The 12,764-nt window shown below is 42.2% G+C and overlaps 1 protein-coding gene across 1 annotated transcript in view; it reads left to right on the forward strand.

The window, feature by feature from the left end:
* The window catches only part of Cd109 (CD109 molecule), a 104,206-nt gene that overhangs the window by 1,015 nt on the left and 90,427 nt on the right, over nt 1–12,764 (forward strand). Inside the window, exon 2 of the mRNA XM_031346185.1 lies at nt 481–659. Within this exon, the coding sequence (XP_031202045.1) occupies nt 481–659 (179 nt within the window). The remainder of the gene's footprint in view (nt 1–480; nt 660–12,764) is intronic.

The following is a 12,764-nucleotide window of genomic DNA, read 5'->3' on the forward strand; positions in this document are numbered from 1 at the left end:
GGGGGGGGGACTTTCTTGCTTCCTAACCTGGAGATTTTATTGCTGGTATTTATTTTCAGGTAGTGATTTCAATTAATGGGATCAGTTAGATGATTCTCCCCGCCCCCGCTCTCCCTTGGTTATATAGCTAAGTACGAAGATTTGAGCAGGTTGAATCATAAATCTAGGTGTGTGTGTGTGTGTGTGCACACACACGTGCTCGTGCCCGTGCTTCCTAAGAAAATAACGTGAAGCTGGAGTCATCGAAATGAGGCTTGGAGACTTGCATTTTGCAGTGACTTCTGCATTCCTTATTTTCCCTTCTGGCTCCTGTGCCTTTGAACTGTTTGAGGAGTTATGGTTTCTGTAGCCGAGGCACCACGTTCACTATAAATACGGTAGTGGAGCAGTGCGGAGGCCCCCCTCCCCCTTCAGAGAGTGAGGACAGTGGGGTGTGTGTAAATAAGAGACTTTGCTTTTCTTTTGTTGGTAACTCTTTAGGTCCCGCTTTCTGGTGACAGCCCCAGGGATCATCAGACCCGGAGCAAATATGACTATTGGGGTGGATCTCCTGGAAAATAGCCCCCCACAGGTCCTTGTAAAGGCTCAGGTGTTCAAGATAGCTTTCAACAGATCGAAATCGAGATCCATCCTGGAAGCAGAAGGAATCTTTAACAGAGGTAAGATAAGCTGCGCCGTCTAACTGCTGTACTTGGAATGTGGTAATAGAGCCCTGGGCTAGGCAACACAACAGAGGCACACAAACAAGTCTGCTGTGATTTCCACGGTGCCCCTTTGCAAATTTGCAGTGACTTCCACAGTGCCAATTTGATTCTAACACCTGCGAAGTCTGAAATTGTCCCTGAGTGTTCCAACAAGTGGACAAAGAGCCAGATTCCTTCCCTGTATGTGTGTGTGTGTGTGTGTGTGTCTGCATCACATCGGACTGCAGGGGAAGAGCATCCGGAGTTTCCTACGTGGGAGGAGTTTGTGGGCCTGGCCTGGAAACAGTGCTTGCCACCATTGCTCATATACAGATGGCAAGGAGGGTGGGAAATGCAGGCGAGTGTTTGCCCAGAGAATGGGCAGAGACAAATGCATGTCTCACAGAACACCACGGTTATTGGATACAGTGGATTTTATTAAGTAAGCCAGTGGGAAGAGAAGAGTAACATAATTCAGTTTTATAGAACAGTAACAACAAAAAAACTCAAACAAACAAACAAACCAACCAACCAAAACAAACTCCAGTAGCTTAGAAGTGATGTGAGTGTAGGAGGAGGAAGGGAGCCATGTGAAAAAGTGTCAGCCAGTTATAGAGAGCCAGTGTCTTCTGTTTCAAGCTTGAGTTCTAATCTGGCCCAGGAGTATCTTCTTTCTTTTCTTCCTTCCTTCCTTCCTTTCTTTCTTTCTTTTTTTCTTTATTTCCTTCTCTTTCTCTCACTCAGATTTCTCTTTCTTTCTCTCTTTCTCTCTTTCTTTCTCTTCCTTCCTTCCTTTCTTCCTTTCTTTCTTCCTTCCTTCCTTTCTTTCTCTTTAATTTTCTTTAGGGAAAATTAAACCTAGGGATTATTAATACACAAAACATCTTTTTTCCCAATTAAAATGGATATACATCCTGCTTTTTTCCTGATTACAAGAGCAGTTATATACCCAGTGAGTGCCTCTTGTTAAGCATTGTCAATAAAAGCAAAAAAAAAAAAAAATCATATATAACTAAACATGTGTTTATACCAGAAACTGAGATGTGAATTCCTCTACTGTTGACTTATTTATTTGTTTTCTTGTTTATTTATTTTTTTAAAAATTATGTAAGAGCATATAACGCAGGATGGATGGGATTTCACAATAATTCCTTATATAAAAATTTGCCCTCTACCAGCATAGAAAAAAAAACCCTGAAAGCTATCAAGTGAGATAGAAGTTTATGCATACCTGCGGCTCTTTCTCTGCAGGAAGTTGACTGGGTAGGGAGATTTAAGTTGGGAATCTGGAAAAGGGTTCTTTCTATGTGCTCTGGCCGGCTGTTTCCCACTATGGGAGCAAAGTCAGAGAGCGGAAGTGTTTCCCTGGGGAGGAAATGCAGAATGGTTCTGGGCTGTTTTGAGTGTGTGTGTGTGTGTGTGTGTGTGTGTGTGTGTGCGCGCGCGCGCGCATGAATGTGTGCAGGCAAGAGGACAAGCCATGAGTCATTTGCTTGGCAACTATCCACCCTATTTTTGAGATAGGATCTCTCATAGATCTGGAGCTTGCAGATGACGTTGGCTTTTAGAACTCCTTTGATTCTAAGGAGGTCCACTTGGTGTTCTCAGCATTGGATTCTTCATCAGCACAACAGAGGTGATGCAACTCTCCGTCCTGTGCGGATATCAAGTTAAAGTCTTCTAGGATGGAGTCCTACTAGGCCTTTGTTACGCAATAGCTGCTGGCAATAGTGCTGGCCATGAAGCAGCAGACACCGAAGGCATACCCTTTCACACACAGGACTCATCACTTCTGAAAATGAGCAAGTCCTTGTTTATGGTAGTAGCTAAAGAAACACTGGAGTGAGTATCAACTCAAAGACAATAATGCATAAGCAATTTCACCTTCGTTATTTATTCAGCCGGAATTTATGACTCTGATGGTGGTTTTCCTGGAATGTACAGGTCCAGAAGAACGTGAATGATTTTGACAAATAGTTGGGGCTTTGCTTGGACATTTACTTATATATTTATATTTTATTTTATGGACATGAGGATTTGTCTGCATGTTTGTATGCATGGCATGTATATGCAATGCCTGAGGGGACCAGCAGAGGGCATCAGATCCCTTAGAACTGATGTTGAAGACTGTTGTGACCCATCACGTGGTTGCTGGGAATTGAACTGAGGTCCCGTGGAAGCTTGTTTGCTTAACTGCTGAGCCACCTCTCTAAGCCTACACTCTTATTTTAGAATTCTGCTCTTTCCCACACATTTCTTTATCACTTTCCTCTATAACAACAAATAACAACTGCATTAGGGATGCATATTATCATGGCTTGGTTTTAATGCTATTAGATTTTGTTTTTAACTTTGGAGAGGTACTCCCCCATATGTTCCAGGTTATATTGGAAGACCTACCCTGGCCTGGAATGGATCTTTAAAAAGGAAAGTGGGAAAATACAGTTCCCGCTGGGCGTCTTTGTATTCTGTTTACGCATTAGGTTACTGAAGCTCACATTGCCAGAAGCTCTCTCCGCTCCGCTTTGAAAGGAGAGTCTTACTGTAGAGTCAGGGGCTGGTAATTGTTCTCTGAGCAGATGCTTCCTGTAATGCTAGGGCTTGAGGATGAAGACATTCCTGCCTCCTTCTCCTCACATCCTTTGCTTTATCTGACTCCTGCAGTCCTGAGAGCTGATGAATGAACCTTCTACAGAGCCTGAATCTTTATGGAATTTGTGTTTTGTATCTTCCCATCACCTAAGTTCAAACAAGTTCATTTTCAGTTTGATTAGTTCGTCAATTCCCTCAGTAAAAGGTTGGTTTTAGTAGAGAGTTATAATCTAGTGAAGAGAAGAAGAGGTGCGCTTGTGAGTGACTAGAAAAATCCCTGGGCCAGGCTGTGCACCACAGTGCAAGAATGTATTTCTAGCTTAATTTGTATCAGAAATACTCTCACTACTATTAACATTCAGATTACACAGTTTGCTTAATTTAAATTTTTTCGGGTGTGCCTTATTTTAATTTGTGTGTGTGTGTGTGTGTGTGTGTGGTGTGTTTTGAGACAGGTCACATCTATCCCAGGCCGGCCTTGAACTCATTATGTAGCTGAGGTTAGCATTAAACTTGTGATCCTCCTGCCTCAGCTTTCCAAGTGCTAGACCTATAGGCATGTGCCATCCATCCCTAAAACAAGGATATACCTTATTCTTGCAGAAGCAGAAGAGGATGGCTTATTTTCATGGGATAATTTATTTCTCTGACATATATGGAGGTGTGTGATCTGATTATATGTGTGTGAATAGTAGTCTTTTAGAAAAAAAAATTCTTCTAAGTTTTGTGGAGTTCTGCCTTTTCAGTATGTTATCCAGTTCCTTATCTTCTCGACCTTCATCTCTGCAGCTCATTATCTCGCTTTCCTTCATATGCAAGAGGAAGTTCTGCTAACACACTCGTGAACTTATGGAGATCTCAGCACGTGCCGTGTGGCAGAGGGAGGCTTGGCTTCTGCCTATTGGCTGAAGAATGAGCCTTCCCCTTCCTCCTCTTGGTTCTCTCTCCTTTGTGTCCTGGAAACTAACCTTTGTTTCTTGTTCCCTTCCCTTCTTCACCCGGAACATTTTGTTTGTAACTGTCCCCGCACTTTTTTTTCCAAACAAAATTTACATCAAATCACAAATGATAACCTTTCCCTCAGCCACAGAAATTTCTGCCACCAGTTCCAAGTAAACCTGGTTTAAGAAAAAAAAAAAAACCCTGGAGGTGGGAGGAAGAGGAAGGCTAGAGAGATGGCTCAGAGGGTAAGAGCACAGACTGCTCTTCCAGAGGACCCTGGTTCAAATTCCAGCACTTACATGGCAGTTACAGTCTGTAACGTCAGTTCCAGGGGATCTGACACCCTCACACAGACATAAATGCAGGCAAAACACCAATACATGTAAAAAATAAAAGTAAAAAAAATCATTAAAAATATAAAAAGATAATTGGAGAAATAGGTCCAACAATTGTACAATCTATATACACTGTTAGTTTGTTTGTTTGTGACAGTGTCTTGCTGTGTACAACATAAGGGTCTTGAAATCTTGCTTCTCCTATCTCAGCCTCTCTATTAGTAGTATTGTTTATTTCATGTTTTTACACTATACTATGGTTTTCAGAACAGCTTATATATTTCAAAAGTATTTATATACCCAAAAGAAACATAGATGATTAACTAGGGAGGTGGCTTGTAAGAGAACAACAAAGTGGGACTGAATGCTTCCCTTGACATTTGTAACTCTTGTATCAAGTTTGAAGAAGAGGACTCTTTCTCTGAGATGAATGCTTTTTCAAATTATCACAGCTAATGAACCAAATTCTTACCCTCACCCAATGTCTGTGCCACCCTCCAAGCAGAACCATTGTTCATTGAAACAGTTGGTAAATGACTTCATGGATAGACCATCTTAATACCTACACCATTTCTTAAATGAATGTAACCTGTTCTCCGTGGGCTGAGAATGAAGTCACTCACTCAAGTCAAATAGTTTTGACCATAGCAGGAAGTCTGTATCCAAAAATCGAGCCTACAATTCATTTCTTAGTGCAGCAGAACTATCAACTCTCAGCTTAGTTACGATGGAGGTAAAATCCTTAGGTGATGTGAAGGTCATTGAAATACAGCCTTATTACAATGAAAAAAATATATAAAAAGAAAAAAAAAAGGCTGAACTGAAGGTACCAACGGAAACATTTGGAAAGGCTGCCCGAGCGTCTCTGGTGAGTCTCTATTTGTTCTCTTAGAGACAGGGTCTTACTATATATATCCTTGGCTGGCCTGGAGATCAAAATGTAGACCATGCTAGCCTTGAACTCACAGACATGCTCCTGCCTCCATTCTTTGCCTTCTCATTGCAACACTGGGCTGAAATAGTCTCCATATCTGTGTCCTCAGATAACTTGGCATTTGGTTTTGTGCTTAACTCTTGGACTTTAATCTGTTGATTTTATTTTTTTTTAAGAAAGAAAGTGATGGAGTCAGAGAGGTGGCTCAGCAGTTAGGAGCACTTGTTTCTAGCACCACTCACACTGGGCAGCTCATAACCATCTATACCTCTAGTTCCAGGGTATCCCATACCCTCTTCTGGACTCTGTGGGCATGTGCATGCATGCGGTGCACGTACACAGATGCAGACACACACACACAAAATAAAAATACCCTTTTAAAAATTAAAACTCTCTCCTCTAATAGTTTTCTCTTTCTGAGTATTTATTTTCCATCATTGTAAGGATGGGGAATTTTAAGTATTTGAGGTATTAGCTGATAAATGAAAAAAAAAAAAGCCACTCATCTCTGTAAGGATGGTCCCTTTGGTGGAGACAATACTGTCAAATGTACTTTTCATCTGTGTAGATCAAGATCTGTCCCACAGATTTTGTGAAAATATATTAATTAGTGTAGTGTGTAGGAGGATCCCAGGGCAGGTTCATACTGGCAATTCTGCACAAAGAACTCAGTCTAAGCTTGTACTTACATGAGAATTACTTTTAAATGGTGTAGGCTCTTCATTCACACATCTTTGCTATAATGTGGGATAGATAGATACTCTCAGGGGTGGATACTGAGGGTAGAGGACCACATCAGGTGCTGGCCATTCCATCTGGTGTTCTCGCTGGCTGTGGGACATGAGGACCACTGCAGGCTTTAGCTTTATTATCTGATAAATAATGGCTTCTGACTTTACGTGATTATATATTTATTGGATTAAATGAAGAATCTATCTATGTATCTGTCTGTCTGTCTGAGACAGGGTTTCTTTGTGTAGTCCTTGCTGTCCTGGAACTTGCTCTGTAGACTAGACTGGCCTTGAACTCAGATATATGCCTACCTCTGTCTTCTGAGGGCTGGGACTAAAGGTGTGTGCCACCACCGCCAGGCTAAGAAGAAACATTTAAAGCATTTATCAGGAACTGTTCGAGAAAGTATTAGCTACTGTTATTAGAGGAGAGTACCAATAATTCATGTTCAAGGTGATTATTAATCTCCCATTGAGATGAACCTGAAGTTGAAATAATAATAAAGGAATATTTGTCACTAAGAGGCACCGAGAAGGCATTTAGTACATCGAGTGCTATTTGCTTATAGTACCAAGGACACTGTTTAATTTCTACAAATGGATGAAATAGATACTCAGAAATGAGAGGAAACATCCAGTTTCCCTGACAAATAAGTCAGTTAGTGAATGGTGAGGCCTGAACCCAGGGTTAGTTCTGTCTGGGTTGCAGAGACTGGAGGTATATTGTACTTATCTTCCTCTAGATCAGTGGTTTTCAACCTTCCTGATGCTTCAACCTTTTAGTACAGTTCCTCGTGTTGTGGTGACCCTCCTCCCCCATCATAAAATTATTCTCCTTGCTACTTCATAACTGTATTTTTGCTACTGTTATGAATTGTAATCTAAATACTTGTGTTTACTGATGGTCTTAGGCAACTCATGTTAAAGGGTCATTTGACCCCCAAAGGGCCGAGACCCGCAGGTTGAGAGTCATAGCTCTAAATCGTCTTCAGATGAGCTTGCAGTAGATCAGACTTGCATCTTATGAGATCTAATGTGGATCTAAAGAACTTGGAATTGAGTTAGACCTGGTGATACATACCTGTAATCTTGGCACTTAAAGAAACAGAAAGATGGAGTTTGAGGCCAGCCTGGGCTACATAGCAAGATGGTCCCCAAACGAAACAAAATAGACAGTAACGACAATCACAAAAGAATTGGAAGATGGAATGCCACCTTTTCTCTGTACTTAATTATGATCACTGTAGAGTTTTGGACCTGGAAGGGGCTATCAGTGTTAAGTCAATGACCTAACTTGTGGCCGAGGGAAAGCCTGGTGTCTGGGGCCTCGCCCAAAGTCAAATTGCTTGTTGCTGGCAAAGCTGGAAATGGATATTATGTCTCCAAATAGTGCAACATTTGTTCCCTTGGTCCTCTAGAAAACTCTCACAACATATGCACAAGCCATGTCTAAGACCTAAACTATACTTACAGATGTTGATTCTTCTCATATGGAAGAAAAATAAAAGGCTAGTGAAGCTTAAAACCAGCTGGGTCCTGTGCAGTGTTCTGTGTTAGCTCAGGCAGAGTAGCTCCTGCTGGACCTGCTGAGAAGAGGTGAGAGAACTGGTCAGAGAGGAGCAGAGATCTAAATCCTATCCTCCTGTTTCTCAGGGTGAGAACTGCATTTATAAAACTGCTGCCCTTCGGACTCGGCTAAGGTCCAGTGCCTATGTCTATGTTACCGGTCATCACAGATGATTCTCAGCGCTGTGAGATGAGAACACTGACCTGCCAGGGTCTCCCAAATTCTACTTGACCAAGCTTTGGAATGCCAGTGAGAGGCAAGCCCCGGCAAGCTCGATGACTCACAGACTCTGAGAAGGCCCCTCCTGAATTTCTGTGCTTGCTTTTCAAGTGTCTCCAAACCTTAAGCATTGGTGTTAACTTTTAGCAGAGAGACAGCATGTTCTGGGTTTTGGTTGTGAATCAGGGATTGAGTGAGGTTGAGGGTAAACACGCTAACTTTTTAAACTTCAAGTTAAACATGCGTCGTTCATCTGACGCCGAGTGAGTCACTGTCCTCATGACTCACTGAAGGGCTGTGGTGGAAATAGGAAGCAGATCCTGGAAGCATTTGGGCTGGGTTACTGTGGAGCCTTTATATTTTGTTAGGTTGGTTTTGAAATGCTAAAACTTTCATGTTCCCAAAGGCGTTTCTTTAATTTAACATTCCATGGATGAATGAAGGGTAGGAGTAGAAAGAAGGATAATATTGGAGGACCCAGAAGATTCATATTTGGAATTAAAAGCACGAAGCCAAGTGTGTGTGGTGGCTCACACCTTCAGTCTCAGAACTTGGAAGGCTGAGGGAGGCGGATTGCCATGAGTGTGAGGCCAGTATGGGTTACAGTTTCAATGGGTTACCTTGTTTCAAGAAGTCAAACTCGCTGGGAAGTGGTGGCCTGCATTGTTAAGTCCAGCGCTCCAGAGGCAGAGGCAGGTGGATCTCTGGGTTTGAGGCCAGCTTGGTCTACAGAGTGAGTTTTAGGACAGCCCGGGCTACACAGAAACTCTCTCTCTCAAAAAACAAAACAAAACAAAACAAAACAAAACAAAACACTCTTAAAAACCAACCAAACAAAGGAACTGAATTCTACCCTCCCCAAATGAGCACAGTGAGGTGGATGGGGGCACAACATTATAGATACATGAGAGGAGGAAGCAGCTCTGGGGTGCTGTTTGCTAGTGGAGTGACTAAATGTGGCATAATGTATTGCACATCAAAAGCTTCAAGAGGTGCCAGTTAGATGCTTGTGGCTGGCCTGGAGAGATGGCCCAGCGGTTAAGAGCACTGACTGCTCTTCCGAAGGTCCTGAGTACAATTCCCAGCAACCACATGGTGGTAATGAGATCTGACTCCCTCTTCTAGTGTGTCTGAAGACAGCTACAGTGTACTTACATACAATAAATAAATCTTAAAAAAAAAAAAGCTTGAAATCTTTAGTTTGGTCCCTACATATGACAAAGAGAGATCTGATCTTAATATAGGTTCAATGACACATGTACACACACAGACAGACAGACAGACAGACAGACAGGCAGACACACACACACAGAGACACACAGACATGTAACTTCAAAATGTATGAAAAGCTACAAGATGATTTTGAAGGTTTTAAACCATACAGAATTGATAAATATTTGATCCATGATTTAAAATGGACACAATCTATTCATGCATTAAAACTTCACATTGTAGCCCATGAATAGATGTGATTTTACTGTATCTGTTACTTTAAATAAAACATGTAGCTTGAAAGATTGGGCCACTTCTAGTCTCACACACTGAGTGCATCCAGAGGGGGAGGTCTGCTTCCTTCTCATGTGTGCAGATGAAATGCATCCAAGTTTGCAAACCACACTCCTCTCTCACTCTGTGCCTTGACACTGTTATCTTCTCCATTTAGAGGGCTACAGATGCCCATTCATAACCCTCCCTTGGCTATGACACAGTTGGTATTCGCTGGGAACCATTATGTCACACTTTAGAGATGAGAAGGAAGGTTGCACTGCAGGAATGAGCTGACTTGCCGCAGTGGTTGTTGGAGTAGCGGCACGGAGGGGCAGGGGGGCAGTTTCTGTGGAGGGACAGGGGGCAGTTTCTGTGGAGGGGCAGGGGGCAGTTTCTGTGGAGGGGCAGGGAGCAGTTTCTGTGTGTTTTCTGAGAACATGCTTCAGTCTTCTCCAGGAGTGAGTGAGTCCGAGGAGGCAGCCAGGTGGCTTTAAAATTGTATCTGGGGAAAGAATTTAAGGTATTGTTTTCATAAAGACTAATTGAATGTAAGATACCAAGAGTATCTGAGCTGCACAAGAGATAAAACTTAAAAGAACATGACGGAGATGGCTGCAGTGTGCAGGAGGAATGGAAGGTGTAGGCAGAGCAGACATGGGTAGGAGGAGGATAGTGTGACATCCCAGAAAGCCAGGCGCTCCAGAAAAGACAGTCCTGGGCAGGAAGTTTATTTTGGTTCTTTTTGACAGAGTCTCTCTAGGAAGCCCAGGCTGACCTCAAACTTGTGATCCTCCTGCCTCTTTTTCTGAGTGCTGTATTCCCACCCCAGCACTGCTTTTTCATTTGATGAAAGAGAAAATTGAAAAGTAAGGCAAGAAATATTTCTGAGCTGGGCAGTGGTGGCACACGCCTTTAATCCCAGCACTTGGGAGGCAGAGGCAGGCAGATTTCTGAATTCGAGGCCAGCCTGGTCTACAGAGTGAGTTCCAGGACAGCCAGGGCTACACAGAGAAACCCTGTCTCAAAAAACAAAAGCAAAAAACCAAATCAAAACAAAAAAATTCTGAAATTTTAGGAGGACTTTTTAGGAGGACTTTACCACCTTCCTCTAAATCATGTAGATGTGCCTACCTTCTTCTAGGAAGTGGGGCCGGGGAGAGGAATGTCAAAAAGGAAAGGAAAACGTGCTGAGCCCTTCCTTGGTGATGTCCTAAGCTGGGCTGCTGCTGGGCTGTGAGAAACTGGAACAAGAGGGCAGGTATGGAGGCGTGCTTGTGTGTATGCACACGCATTTATGTGTGTGTGTGTGTGTGCACTCATGCATGTGTGTAAAGGGCTGTTTGTGGTGGCAGTATGCCTCTTTAGAGGCATAAGGGAGTGAGGTGAGTTTATTCCCACCATGCTTGTTGGTGTATGAGGTGGCATTCTGATTCATCATTTTTGACTCATCCTATTTTGGTCAGGGTCAAGAAAACAATCATATAAAAGTGTAGTGATAGGTGACAGGGGGAGGGCTGGAGTGAGTCCCAGTCTTGCACTGGTTTTTTACTCTTTTTATAGGAAAGTTCTAGGCATTGACTTTGTTTAGTTTATTAGTGTGTATCGCTTGTGCAAAATGTAATTCACGATGACATTTTCATAAACATCTCTCATGTACTTGTTCATGTTTCCCTTCCCTTCTCGGGGTTTCCACCTCTCCTGGTTGTCTCCTTCCTTTCACACACACACACACACACACACACACACACACACACACATATGCACACACACACACACCACCCAGATTCTGTGTGTGAGAGGAGGCACATGGTATTTGTCGCTACCCATCCATTGCCTTAGTTTGCCTGCCAGGCCCTGAGGGAAGTAGCTCCAAGATTTAGTTGGGGAATGGCAGTGGGTAATGGGTGGGTAGGTCTGTGGGACTTTTAGTTCTCGGAAATGATTCATGAATTAAAATCTAAAAGCCAAACTGAGTGGTGAAGAAGTTGGACTAAGCAGAGAGGAATGGCTTCTAAGAATACGCCGTAGCTTCCTTGTAGCAGGCAGAGGGAGGGAGCTGTGTTTATGAACAGGTAGCTACAGACTAGTTTAGCATTACTGTGTTGAAATATGTGTTAAATTTCTTAAGGAACATAGAGAAGCCATTCATTATATTCACTATTTTAAATATTTATTGTATGCCAAACTCTGTGATTATGTTGTAATGACTGTTTTGGAAACAATCTCTGGGTTCGTGCCATCCTATCAGGAGGCACAGTGGGTCAAAGTGGGAGTTATAAAGCCACACTGAAAGTGCACTCTCTTGGATCACCCAGCAATAATAGTTAATGAGTGGCATTGTTGTGAGGGCTACATGAGATACTTTTTGGCACTGTACCATCTAAAGTGGGAGCCATTACTTATATGCAGTGTTATAATAATAATAACAATAATAAAAATAAAAATAATAACAATAACATTATTATTATTTAGACAGGGTCTCACTGTGCAGCCCTGGATGGCCTAGAGTTTGCTGTGTAGACCATGCTTGGCCTCAAATTAACAGAGGTTTACATATTTCTACCTCCTAAGTGTTGGGATTAAAGACATGTGCCACCATGCCCAACCTCACAAGTAGTCTTTGAATATGTGGAATGGGGCTTGTATGTCTCGAGATGAGCCATGACTATCAAACACATACTGGATTTTGAATATGGCTACCAAAAAGAATTAAACTCATAACTTTAAATAAATGTTTGACAATAGTATTTGAACATACTGGGTTAAGTAAGATATGTTATTGAATTTAATTTCACTCAAGTATTTTTCTTTTTGTTGTTAACACATTGCTTTAGAGCATCGATCACAATACCTGACATATAGTAATATTTCACAGACAGTTAGTTAGTTGTCTTTCTCTTGGTATTTCCCAGTGGCAGATATGGAGAATCCCACCTCCCTTCTAAGCACAAACATGTCCTCTCTCTGTTGTTGGCTTTTGTGGACGTTCAACCTTGTTCCTTAAGAAAGGAGGAGGGAGTCTTCCCATAGTGCACCACACCACAGGGGAATGACAGTCTTTTCCTGAAAAGGGTAAATGTAGGTTTTACTGGTAGGTTTTGCTGTAGACTTCTGTCCTTATTTCTATTACTGGACAATACCTTATAGCTTTAAAGCAGCCATAGATAAACGAGTGAGAAACTTGAAGGTCTGTATGCCTTTGACTAACAGTGAAAGATTGTTCTCCTTGACCCATATGTTTAAAAATGAAACACAATTTTAGTTCATGAACTT

The sequence above is a fragment of the Mastomys coucha genome, unplaced genomic scaffold (genome assembly GCF_008632895.1).
Source record: "Mastomys coucha isolate ucsf_1 unplaced genomic scaffold, UCSF_Mcou_1 pScaffold23, whole genome shotgun sequence".
NCBI classification, from domain to species: domain Eukaryota; kingdom Metazoa; phylum Chordata; class Mammalia; order Rodentia; family Muridae; genus Mastomys; species Mastomys coucha.